Source organism: Ixodes scapularis, unplaced genomic scaffold, assembly GCF_016920785.2.
Source record: "Ixodes scapularis isolate PalLabHiFi unplaced genomic scaffold, ASM1692078v2 PGA_scaffold8__174_contigs__length_109621045, whole genome shotgun sequence".
Taxonomy (NCBI): Eukaryota; Metazoa; Arthropoda; class Arachnida; order Ixodida; family Ixodidae; genus Ixodes; species Ixodes scapularis.
This window is the reverse complement of record NW_024609883.1, coordinates 48,472,772-48,486,080: the sequence shown is the minus strand read 5'-3', so window position 1 is coordinate 48,486,080 and position 13,309 is coordinate 48,472,772. Positions and strand designations below refer to the sequence as shown.

Genomic DNA, 13,309 nt, shown 5'->3' with positions numbered 1-13,309 from the left:
TTGGATCAACGATGACCTCAGCGTAAATTTGTATAGTTAGTTAGCTATGACAGGATATGAGCGAACATTACTCGTCTTTGCTTCGCCGCCCCTCGCCGCGATAACAAGTTTGACAGAGGCGCGTGATCTAAATATGGCATTTTTTCAACTTTTATTGATCGCCTACCGAAAGTTAGCCCCCTCCTTAATTTCATCCAATTTTTTCTCAATTTTAGGTGGGCTATTTCTTGGGATATTGCGGTAGGCAGATCCGAAGCCTGGAACTGGAAGTATTCGAGCGATACGCTACGCTCGTCTACGCACGCATAAATCAGTTTGTTGTCAATATTCTTTAAACCCTCGGCCGCTAGCGCGACCACAAAGCCCGACTGCGAGTCTGGCTCGCGTTTTGGTTTCAGAGGCTGTTCCGTCCACTCTCCAACAAAAGGCAGTGCTACCCCCATTGATCCGCACCCTTGAAGCTATTTTGTAGCTTCTTTTAAATTTTCACCAAGAAAAAGCACCATTGGCCCCCCCTCCCCTCCCCTCCCCTCCCTCCCTCCCTCCCTCCCTCCCTCCCTCCCTCCCTCCCTCCCTCCCTCCCTCCCTCCCTCCCTCCTCTCCTCTCCCTCTCCCTCTCCCCCCCCCCCCCCCCCCCCCCCCCCCCCCCAAAAAAATTAACATCTGCAAATGTGGGGAAAGGTGACATGGCCCTAACGTCGGAGGTCCGTCTTGGCCGATGAAGAAATACGGAAACTTTTATGGGTGCACCACCGTTTCCGATGACAAGTCGCACAACCTCTAGGATTACTCTGAAACTTTATTTGATATTGACAATTTGCACGAAAATGAAAGGAAACGTTCACTTGGCCTCCAGATGCTTGTTGCTCTCCAGCTTCCCGAAGGTCTCCAAAAGTACCATACACCAACTGCACACCTCCGATGCGCACGAATTAATAGGGGGAGTGACAAACGACATCCAAAGTCTTAGTGAATGTTCCTTTTATTGTCCGTGAGAATTGAAAATTTTAAATGAAGATTTACGGTACGTTTTTAAAACAAAAGGGTTAGTCCTCTCTGGAGAATAGACGGTTAGTGAGCCGTACCATCGCATCAGTAATAGTGGTTAGTGAGACGGTTAGTGGATCATATCCTCGCATCAGTAATTACTCTAATTATTAAACTCCTTTGCTCCTCCGGTCAGCACAAGTGACTGAAGTGGCATTTAACTCTTTCCTTAATGCAGGAAAAAAATTGCTACAGAGTGGTCTCGGTAAACAAATTGTTGAGCAGCAAATTTTGCTACTAAGAGTACCAAAGCATATCAAAACATAGCTAAAGAAATTATCTTTTTAAAATAGGAAATGGAATACAAATACCTTACTATGCAGCACGAGAAAAACAAAAGTTTTGTCATATTTTGTGTAACTAGCACAGAAGTTCTTACTTAAGTTCAATGTTCCTTGCAAAGCATAAAGAGTAAAAAAAATATGCATGTTCTACTTTACTCTTCTAGAAACAAATCCTGCAAGTGTGAATAGCCCCCATGCAAAACTTCTTGTTCTGCAGAAAAAAAATTAAGGTCGGCACTGGGCTACCTTTTTTTTTAATAAAACTCAATTCATTTTGCTGCTGAAGGCATAAAATTGAGCCCATTTGAGGTTGACAACCTGCAGGTGAAAAATAATGTGTTCAAAACACGCCCATTAGGTCCACAGACACTCAGAGGCAATAAATGCCCTCGGTGCCATGGGCGTCCCCAGAACTTTTTTTTAAAGGGGATGGGCGTACGGATTTTTGTTTTACATGGAAGCAACCCTGGAATTATAGGGCAAAAGCTTCGCTGTTGCAAGCCACGATTGGTCAAGTGGGACCTACAATGCTTTAGTAGGATCGGAGTCCTTTGGACGTATCATTAATCTGTAGTCTTGTGCGAATAGTGGATTTTGAGTTTGAAGCGAATTCGAAGAGAATAGTGGTTTTGTCCGAATATTTTCGAATCGAATAGTTTTTCCACGCCTTTCACTACCATAACATAATGCTTAGACAAAACCCCAGCGAAACTTGTGAAGGTAGTTCCACCTGTTCATTTATAAGCCAAGTTTAATCTATTTATATTTATGAACTGTGACCTCAGAAGGTCTGATGTCTTGGGATGGTAAGTAAACAACAAGTATGACATAAAATCAATCCAATGGAAATGGCCAACTATACCCAATTGAGTGAATTTACACATCTTAAATATTCTTTCTTTAATTTCGAGTTAAAAAAGAATGACTCCCGCATGATGAACGCAGGTTGTAAGGGCATCTCTGCCCAACACATACTCTTGCAAAACAGTCAGTTTAATTTTAAAACTTTTACTACAATGTAGATACTGTAAAACCCTTAATGTTCGCAAGCCCTTAATTTTTGCGAATATCGTGAATTGAAAAATCCATGAAACTTAAAGGCATGCCAAAATTTCGCTCTTCAAGAATTTCAATGCAGGTGTCTGGAATTCGCGATCTTTAGTGGCTGCGATATGTCCCCTGTGACAGATTCGCGAAAAATAGGGGCCCCGAAAATAAAGGGTTTTACAGTATACACATTCACAAAGTTTCCATTTATTTTCATATACAGCCGGCACGCATGCACCATCCCGCTTTGAATGTATGGTTTTCATCCAAGCACGCAACTGCTCATATTCATACTTTTCCGAATGTTTATCGCGGCGGGTTACTCCGTTGAGTGCGCTTCTTACCGAGCACCGATGCAATGCGGAGAAGCACCACCCGCGGAGCTTGCTTCCGCGGGTCTTGCTTCCCCGCAGTGCACCGGTGCTCGGTAAGAAGCGCACTCAACGGGGCTAACCCACCGCAATCAACACTTCGAAAAAGGCAAATAGTGAAGTTCTTCTTGAAGCGAATATCGAATACAGTAAACCCCCGTTAACTCGAACACGGATATCTCGAAAGATCGCTTAAGTTGAAACTTTTGTGGGTTGAGAAATGAATCCCCATTGGCACCATGTATTTTGACATCGCTTATCTCGAAAAGTTTCCGGGACGGGCATCGGATGTCTCAAAACTTCGCCTGCAAAAATTAAAAAAAAAAAAAAAAAAAAATTCCTGAAAGGACACTGAGGCCGAAGGAGAAAGTTTATCTCCATCGCGGACGACGAAGCGACCGCGACCTAAAAATAACGCTAACAAAGGGAGAGAGAGAGAGAGAGGGGGTCTTCCGAGAAAAATAAACAAAAGAAGGGAGAAATATAAACAAAAGAGGGAGCGCTGGAGAAAAATAAACAAAAGGAAGCGCCGCGATCGCGTTCCGGGTGCACAGAACGCGACGAGCGTTCAAGGACGTTTGTTTTCTTGCTTTTTGCTTTCTCCCCATCTCCCGGGACTTTTCTTTCTTTCTTTTTCTCTACGCTTGTGCTGGCTTGTGGCGTTCTATCGGCTCTCCCGATCTCGTGGTCGCCGTAGTCGCCACGCCGTTGTCGCGTCGCCTTCTTTCAACCCCGTCCACATGGATGACGGCGGCGCTCCTTGAAGAATATGTGCGTGCGCTGGACCGCTGGACGCTTGTTTCTAATTCATTTTTTCTCGTTTTAGTAAGTGATTTCTTGCTTAAAACGAAGCTGTGATTGGTACGATTTTCGGAAGCGCTAGATTTTCGAAATCCGCGGTCGGTACTTCGGAAATTTCGGTACTCCGCTTATCTCGAAATTTCGCTTATCTCGAAATTTTTCCCGGTTTTTATGACTTCGAGTTAACGGGGGTTTACTGTAATGTATTATTCGGAACTACTGTTCAAAATTTCGAATATTCGCACAACCCTATTAATCTGCATTCATCAACGTAAGAAGTCGGAAGATGCTTAAACTTTGCTTTAAAAACGGAACACGATAGCGTTATCCAATCCTTGGCCCACTTGTGGCGCATTGCCTCTGCATGCCTAGCATTCTTCTCTGCCTTCTCATCTTCAGTCTTATGTGGTTGACCCCGTCGCCGAGCAGGAGCAGACGTAGATGCGGCATCCGCACTCGTAGCAGATGACGACTCAGAAGAGTGCCCCGCACTGGTAGACGACACCGCATCCATTGCACACGTGTTCTCTCCCAGTGGCCCCGCAGCGGGAAACGCATTCTCCACAGACAAACAATTACGGCAGGACTGCAGCGCCACTGGGCGGACTTGGCGACGGTCGGAAACTTTCTGCTTCTCCGTGACGCACAGAAACTGTACACTCCTCCAGACAGATGAGCCTAGGTCATGTGGCTACGACGTCACAACCCTAGTGACAAATCAGGATTTTTTGCGCCACGCTGGCTTTTCTAGAATGCTACCGAGGCCGGCGTGACTTTTCTAGCGCACCACGAGCTCCTGAACGCTATCGCGTTAAGAAGAGTAATGCCAGACTCTCAATTTTGATGGTGTTCATTTTATGAACACGATAGCATTAAAGGACAACTCCGCTCAATTCCGAAGATTTCAGGATAATGAGCGATTTTGAATTAAAAAGCCCTAGTAAAAGACACTACGTCGTTTGCTTCGCGAAAAATGTGATATATATGTTTAAATCTAATTTTAAACACGAGCGGAAATCGAAACCGAAACTTCGGCTCCGTCCGGCAACATTGGCCTCGGGCCGCCAAGTACATGGCCATCACGTGGTACGAGATGTCACGTGATCCTCGGCCCAACAACGGGCAGGATGGGAGCGGGCGTGCGGCAGGCGCGAGGTTCGTCTGCACCGCACTCTTTGCCACATTTTGGTCTCTACGGCATTCGACGACGTCTGCACAACTGCGGCATAAGTCTGCGACTCTGCGCACGTGGTGTCCATAGTGTGGCGAAACTCCGAGAGGCAATAATCACAAACGGTGAGACGACGATGGTGGTTGTGACGCGGAAGACGGCGGTAACGGCGGGACCACGGCGGGCGGTTGGTCTGCTCCCAAGAAGCGCGCTGCGCAGGCGCGTACGCCAATCACGTGGACACCGCTGAGCGCCGAGAGGCAACGTTGCTGACGTCATGCGCTACGCTCGATCGGAGAAGTAAAAACAAGCAAAAAAGGGCCATGATGATGACGTTTAGCTCAATGTTGGCTCCGCCCATGCCGTAGCCTTGACTGCGCTGTTGGTTGCGCCTGAATTCACCCGCACGAGTCAGGCGATTTCGGCAACTTGGCGAGTTGCAAAGTTTGCCGGACCGTTTAAGAAACATTTAAACAGAACTGCGTCGTAATATTTGACGTGTGGTCTTCCGAGGCGATACTGAAGAGGACTGCATTGTTTTTTCAAAACCAAAAATGAAGCGGAGTTGCCCTTTAAGCTTTTGCTGTGCTTGTTACACATACTGTGAAGCTTGTCGTTCACATTCGATAATCCTAGTCATGCCGTCTCAAGTAGTCGTGCCACCTACGCAAAAGCGTGGGCGTGAAGTAGAATGCATTTTTTTATCCCCAGGAAAGCATTTGATGCCACCTAGGATTGACAAAACGAGGCAGTAAGAAAGAGACGGAGAAAAGGTACTCACAAAGACGGTTTTAAAGTCGATCTCCGCTTCAAACTGCGTGTAAGGCTCCAGGTCAGACGGTACGTCGGAGAAGCTCTGCAGGTCCCGACACCTGGTGGCAATCCCGAGATCCAGAGCACTTTTCATCGTGTTCTCACGAGACAATGCATAGCCAATCCAGCAATTGTACAATAAAACGAAGAAGCACGACTACCCTGGATTGTTGAAGCTGTCTACAAAATTACAATAGTGCAAATATGCCTTCGCATGCATTCATTAGATAACACTGCAGAAATCAGCAGTACAGTTGTGCAAGAAAGTGCTTTTGCTGCTGCTACTTATTCAGCATTTTACTGCTTGACACGATTGTGCTGCATTACATACTGCAGAGGAGCGCAAAAATTCCGGTTTCATCACTGCTTGCATTTTCCACTCATAAATGTGCTATATTAGAACAGTCAAATAATGGCATTCATAATTAAAAAACAATAAACATTTTTTTTTTTTTGCTGTGTAGCCAATTATACGACTTCAGAGTAAGTTTAGTGTAGTTACAACACAATATTACTCTTCTATGCTATGGTAAGAGAAAGCTAAGAGCAAATTTTTATTTGTGCTATTCAGCCTGAGCTAAAACACCAACAGTATTTTATTATCATGAAAGTGGGACCAACAAGACAGACATATAAAAGGGAAAAAAAAGTATAAAATGATGTTGCCATATACCTAAGTACATACAAAAAAAAAAAAAAACAAGTGGCCTCACCATAAGAAATGCAATGGACAATAAAGGTTAAAAATCAGTTTTATTACAAGAATGTCAGCAGGCTGCATCTTAACGACTCAATATCTCTTTTGCATTGCTAGGCCCATTCCTTGAAACGCCTGTAGAGTTTTCTGTGCATTGCAAGTTCACTGGTGAGAGTGCAATTCGAAGTTTTCCCATGTACATGACATAGCTCATTACACGTCCCACAGTCAGAGTGTTAGTTGTTAATGGGCACAGAAATAATGGGATTATGATACCGATGGCAATCGAACCGAAACAGGAGCTGGCTTAGGACAAACCCTGTTCTCTGCTCAGAACTCCAGAAAGAAGCTGGCAAAGTGCAAAAAAGGGCTTGGTTCATCCTAGATTATGAGAAGCCTGTTTGTAGCACACTTCAACGTTTTGCCAAATAACAGCAACCAGTTACAAGCAGGTTTTCCAAGTGCAAATAATAAGGCGACAATCAGCTTGCTATTTTCAAAATATTTATTCCGATACGAAACTACCCTTGCACTCCTCACATTTTAATCCCAATCCAATATTGTGGCTGCAGTTAAAGTACTATGCATTGGTGTACAGTCGTCAAGATATGTTCTACTCTACTCTTACCAACCCCATGGGAACCGTGAATAAAAACAAGCGGAGGTTTATACTTTTGGCACATCACAGGGGCCAACATTTCATCATGTTTTAGGAGTCTTTTCAGTGGTGCGAAAATGAACTGACATTGAAACTAACGGTATGGACATATATTTCATCGAAAGACGGATGCCATTCTCAGATTGAGGGTAAAACATTAACTGAAGGTAAAAGACTAGATCCTGAAAAATTTTGAAAAAATTCTGGGTGAGAACAGCCAGAAAGTTAACACAAACCCATAAATAATGAAAACATGTAATTACATACCAAAAGTAAGCTCCTTTAGGTGACCACTCTGGGCCTACAGACCCGAAGAACACAACAACAATTACTCCCCCTCCCCCCCCCCCTTTTAATGAACGCTAGAATCTATTCTAGCGCTCATCCTCGGTGAACACTCTGAAGACGGAATTGTATCCAAGTGCCTCCTAAAAAGCAATCCTAGACTCTACAGATGTTTACATCTATGGGAAGGGTGTAGGTGTTATGAATTTGCAGCAACTTGTTGGACAACGCTGGAACACAGCTACGTCAACCAAACAGGCAAGATCGGCTCGAAAGACATGCATGAAAGCATTTCATGCCCACGCTGAGCCTCAGAACAATGCATTCCTGTCGAGATGGACATTCAGAGCCAAGCTGGATATCGAGTGCACTCTCCCTGCAGACACTGCACAATGATTTCGCCAAACACTAAGGTCCATGAAAGTGAAAACATTCCCCTGCTCTACGCGGAGCAACTGTCAGAGAAAACAAAAATGAACCTCCTTAGTTGGTAAAAAAAAACAGCTTACTAACCAACCCAAAGTCTGTCCAACGATCGCAGAAGCCGCAAACAAATGAAAAACCTCAGATGAAACTAGATCTTACACTTACAGGTGCCACACAAATCCCAGTTGCAACAACGGACGACACGATTCGCCCAAACCATTTCAAACCCCACCGAATTAAGCAGTCTCTAGCAGTCAAGCGACTCAATCAATTTCCTTGACGACACGGTTCGCCTGGATTAACTGAGCTTCGAGCAAATTGAACGGTCACTGGCACTAGCAGTCGACCTGGTCTACTTCCTCCACTTGGCCTCCAATCCAAACGTGCGTACTAACTCCCAGACACCCTCACCAGACAAAGCAGTTGCCCCTGCCACTCGTGATGATGGCAGATGGCACGATTCGCTCTAATTATTTCGGCTCCAAACGAATCAAGCTGTCACTAACAGTCGAGCGACACAATCGGTTTCCTCCCCCTCGCCTCCAACCCAAATATCGGGGAACGACGTCGCGACAAAGACAAACTTGACGAAGCACATTTCTGAGCAAAAGCACCGACGGCTGGCAAATGCAGCAGAGGTGGAGGAGACGGCTACCTGACGTCCTCGGCCCCCCGCCGGGCGTTGAGTGCGATCAAGTCCTGGTGGTGGTCTCCCCGAGCCGAGAACTTCAGGGACCACTTGCTCTCTTCCTCCGTCGGGTCCAAGTCTTCTTCGTCGGACACGTACTGCTTCATGAAGTCACTGTAGTCCAGCGGGGCAAGGTTGTCTTCGGCACGATTGCTGGGCGGTTCCCCAGAACCGGGAGGCTGCAACGACATTGTTTCCACACCTTGTCTCGTTGAAATGTTTTAAAGAACACAGACAACCCTGCATCTTCCGACAAAGGGGCACCCCCGATAGAAGGAAAGCACCTTTAGCGTAAAATGAATTTCTTGATACGCGTGTGGCCAACCAGACCGTTTCAAAAAAATGTTTTTTTCTTCTTTTCAGGGGCCCTTTAAGTTACTGGTAAATTACTTTCGCCTTTCTTCGAAAGAAGGCCGACGGTGACCTAGGTACAGCTCTGGAGGCATCGCTCTTTTGTCCATGGTGATATATCTTTCACCCCCAAGTTAGCACAAAGAAGCTTGTTCCTACTCCTTCCTACTGGAATTTTTTTTGTTTTCCGTAACAATTTGTAATTTGTGAGTGTTTTGGAAGTAACGAGTTACTTTTAATAGTTTTCAGTACTCTACTCCGATACTTTTCAAATTTGCGTACTTAGTACTCTACTCAACTACTTTTTAGCCTGGTATTGTACAAGTCTGCTTTACACCCTGGTTGAAAACTCGGGTTAGATGACCCTTCAAGGGTCATCTACCCGAGTTTAGGCGAGTCCGCCTAAAATGACCCTTCAAGGGTCATTTTAGGGCAGACTTTGAGATTGTCTTTTTATGGTGCAAACCGCGTCGTTGAGATAATGCAACGCCAACGCTCGACACTCGGGGTTTGCCAAACCACCTCGGACAGGCAGGCAGGCTGAAAAAGCGACCAGCCACCCTCTCCTCCTCCACCACTGGGCTTGCCGTGAAGGGGGGGGGGGGGAGGGGGGGAAGAGGCAGCTGAAGCCTCCTTGCTGGGCCCGTGATAAAACGTCGCTTGACCGCCTGCGTGCCTGACCGCCTGTGTGAGGTTTATGGCGAGGGTGACTCGGCGCCTGATACGTGGTGGGGATCCAACGTGAGGTCCTGGCCGAGCGTTCTGTTTCATAGACTGGGTCGGCACTAAAGATGTGTAACCTTTGCATCCCAAAAAATTTAAGATTATAATCACACGTAACCTTTCCCGCCCTTAAAAATGTGAGAGAACACCACAACACGCCCCTTGTTCTGAGATATCCAAGATAAAATGGGCGTGTCAAGGTATTTCGTTGCGTTTTCAAGAAGCGAAGAAGGTCTGAGCGTGACTGTAATTTTGAGCTTTATAAGATGCTTAGGATGCGGAGATTGACTTTGTGCCATAAAAAGACGATCTTCAAACCTACCTTAGAGCCCGTTCAAGCATAGGGCAGTTCCACGAAATGCCGTTTCATTCCTGGTAAGCCAGCGATCTGCCATGTTGATGAATAGCGTATGCCCCTTTCCCCGTTAGCTTGTTTGCAAACACACAATTACTGGTGTCTTTTTCGGTGCTGGTGAAATGCACGAACTTGGCAAGCGATTCTATCGACGACAGAGCTCAGTAAGTGCAACCAGGGATGTACTTGGGCTGCATAAACCCACGCCTACCCTGCTTTTTTTTTTTCTCCCTTTCCCAGTCATCAAGGCCTTTTTGGCCACCGACGTGTCGACTTCTCGGTCGCCGACCCAGTTTTAATAAGCCTGAATACAGACCACTATGCATAAAAATCGAGTACCAGCGGATGCTCCTTTCTGTCCCTGACTACTGCGGCTTGCACAGTTGAACATATTGCAAGAGCGACCTGGAAAGCACTGCTTCTGCGCACAGAGAGGCATAGGGAAAAAGTTCATGAACATGGCATTTGGGGAGAGTTTGAACCAGGAGTGCGTAACATGACACCACCCTATAGTGCAAAAAAAGCCTAAAGGCCCGTTCACACTCTTGCGACCTCTTAGAACTGGGTGCCTTGAGACCTCTTACAAGGGGACACACTGGCACCATCTATTGGGTGGCAGTGCAAACTTGGCGGTCCGGCATATTTACTATTTCTCTTGCGCATTATCCTTTCTTTCTTGGCTCGAAAAACCTTTGTCAACATTATAAACGAGCCTTTCTTATAGGTATCATGCACATTTGACCTTGGAAATCCCTCAAAACCTTCGCTCTTGTGAAATGCAGTTCCAGGGTCACCGCATAGATGGTGCCAAAATGCCAGTGTGTTCCCTCACCCTAAGAAATTTTAAGAGGTTTCAACAGGTCTCGTCTCTCTCGTGTGAACGGGCTGAACGGGCAAGAGTGTGAACGGGCTTTAAAACATTTTAGCGAAAGTTGAATGGCCGATTGACATACTTCAAGATCAATGCGCTTTCTTTACATCCGCTTTTTCAAACAAATATTTAACGTATTCCGAAATCCTCAAGATGCACAAAATGAGATGCGAAGCACCTCCAAAACTATTGCGCGAGGTTGAAAAATAGAGCTACAAAAAGTTTGTCACTTCGATTCTGTGTGTGTATGCATAACAACTACAAATTTCAGGGAAAAAAAACTTCTTAATTCTCCCTAATTTCACTCAACACAAATCTGCAAAAACCTAGGAGCATGCTTGCAAAAGTACACCAAACAGGTCAGCGAAGGTTGCACTACATAAAACGGGACACGTGAAATGTAAACAAAAATAATATAAAATAAAAAATTTCAATTTTTAGTTGTGCTTGAAAAAAATGAGCATACCACACGTTCGCTGGGAGCCTTGAGACTCAGCTGGCACCAACATGACCCCAAATAACCAGTCACCAAGCCACATCCCACCGTGTCGTTTCTATCAAGGTAGCCTTCGTGTAAAAAAGGAGAGAGATTTCTTAAAAATCCCACGCGACTACCTGCTAGCGGTTGGGACTTGTGTCCCCAGTGATTGAACACGAGTACCAGCCGAATGCTGATGCAGCGCCTGTGCGATGTTTTCCTGTTAGGAGTCTGTTACAGGGAGTGGCTAGGAGCAAGCCATATTAGACATTCCGCATTAAAAACATTAGAGTGTCCCAACGGACCGAATACCCAACATCCTCCGCAGCTCACCTGAGGTGGTTTTTCCAGGGAAGGAGGGGACGACGCAGAGCCTTCCTCGCTGCAGTTCGACCTCGTCGACTCGCAGGCCCTGTGCACCGACCCCGAGGATGCCTTGGCATACTGCAGAAGGTTCCTGAGCCTCTCGGCACGAGACGGCGACGAATCGCTGGGAGCCGGCTGGGAACTTGTGGGAGCTGGCTGGGAACTTGTGGCCTCCGGCGCCGGATTTTCCCATTTCGCTTGTTGACCCTTCGGACTTTGGAGGACGGTCGTAGCTGGTCGGACAGTTCCTTCTGGCACAGCTGGCGGCGATGCAGAGTCGCTTCCACTGCCGGAAGCAAGCGGCGTGGAGCGCCTAGCCAGCAGGTCCTTCAATTTACTCAATCTGGCTCCCCTTTCTGTAGACGTTTCTGCCAAAACCGGAGAGGGTGACAAACGGCTCACAATCGGAGCGTTCCATGATGCGTCTTCTTTGGAAGGAGTCTTCGCTGGTTCTTCGTGAATGTCTTCAAACTGTGACGGCGATGAACTCTTCGATACAGGTCCGGGACTCCTAGTCGTGGGGTGCAGGGGCAGCCTCAGGCCACGCCCCAAACAAAAGACCATTGGTGCAGCCGTTCCGGAAGAGGCGCAACTCCTACCGGGGTTGAGCACCTTCCCCGTACCGAGTTCGGCTTGCGGGAGATTCGGCGTCACGGACACAGCAGACGTGCCTTTGCCTAGTACGCTGCTCATTTCCGCAAGCACGGCGCCGTCTTCAGGTGCTGGAGCGACTGCCTTTGCGTCTTCGAGGTCTGCCTTGGAACTTCTCGGCACATACTTCGGCTCGCCGCCCTTCGTCCCGGCGCCCCGCCCAAGACGAAGTATCTCGGAGAGGGCGGCCGAAGGGGAGGTCCGCATGCGGGCCCGAACTCCGACGTCCAAGCTTGTTGCATCGTCTCCCAACTGACTCTTCGTGCTGGCGTCGGAATCCGACGCAACACGGTCGGCAGCACTGAACAGCGCAGAAATTCGGGTGCCGAGATTCGGGGGAGGCAGGGAATGGCTGCTGGATCCCGAATCAGTCCGAGGACGGCTCGACAACGTCTGCGCGACCGGACAGCTGGATGAGGCAGCGTTCGGACCAATTGGACTGCCAACGTCGGGACTAGGTGGGCTGCCGATATTGGGATCAAGTCGGCTGCCACTGTCGGAACCAAGTTGGCTCCCGACGTCGGGGCGGTGTTGGATGCCAGTGTCGGGACCAAGACGGCTTCCGGTGTCAAAACCGTGTTGGCTGCCGATATCGAAATGTAGCAATGAGGCACCGCCATTGCCGCAATCGGCCCGAAGACGTGGTGAGGCAGTCAGAGCAACTGAAGGTCCGGCACCGAGAAAAGGTAGCCCGTCGGACTGCCTGTTCTTGAGGAGGGCGGCAATGCCGCGGCCGAGGCCCTGGACGGACGGCACCACAGTTGACGTGTCGGAGAATAAAGTCTCGCTTGAGAGGGAGTGACACAGAGAGGGCGCGGGAGTGGGCGACATGGCAGGAGACAATTTCACGTCGGCATTCGCAGAGTTTTCACCATGTAAACTCTCCAGAAGGCCCCCCGTGGACACAGTGGGGGCGTCGTCCAACAGTTCCCTGATGTCGCACCTCAGGGCGCGCTCCTGTTCCCTGCGTGCCCAACCCTGTGGCGAGACCTTGGTGCTCAGCGACCCGGAATTGGGGGAGAGTCCCTCCTCATCCGCGCCAGATGCCCTGCTCTTCTCGGGGCTATCGTGCTCCTCTGGTTCCATTAAGAGCTCTGGGAAAAGAAGCAAGGACTTCTTAGGCCCACCTCAGACGAGGCAATTTTCCCCAGCGTCTTGACATCGCAACTCCAGGAACACGGTCCTTCCGCTTGCAGCAACTGTCAAGGCTCGGACTGCCAAGTTTT

General features: G+C 47.8%; 1 protein-coding gene across 1 annotated transcript in view; it reads right to left on the bottom strand.

The window, feature by feature from the left end:
* Positions 1 to 13,309, bottom strand: part of LOC8030934 (putative ATP-dependent RNA helicase TDRD12) — a 95,214-nt gene that overhangs the window by 65,617 nt on the left and 16,288 nt on the right. Inside the window, exons 8-10 of the mRNA XM_029972386.4 lie at positions 11,400 to 13,177; positions 8,256 to 8,467; positions 5,503 to 5,593 (exon numbers count right to left, since the gene is read on the bottom strand). Of these exons, the coding sequence (XP_029828246.3) occupies positions 5,503 to 5,593; positions 8,256 to 8,467; positions 11,400 to 13,177 (2,081 nt within the window). The remainder of the gene's footprint in view (positions 1 to 5,502; positions 5,594 to 8,255; positions 8,468 to 11,399; positions 13,178 to 13,309) is intronic.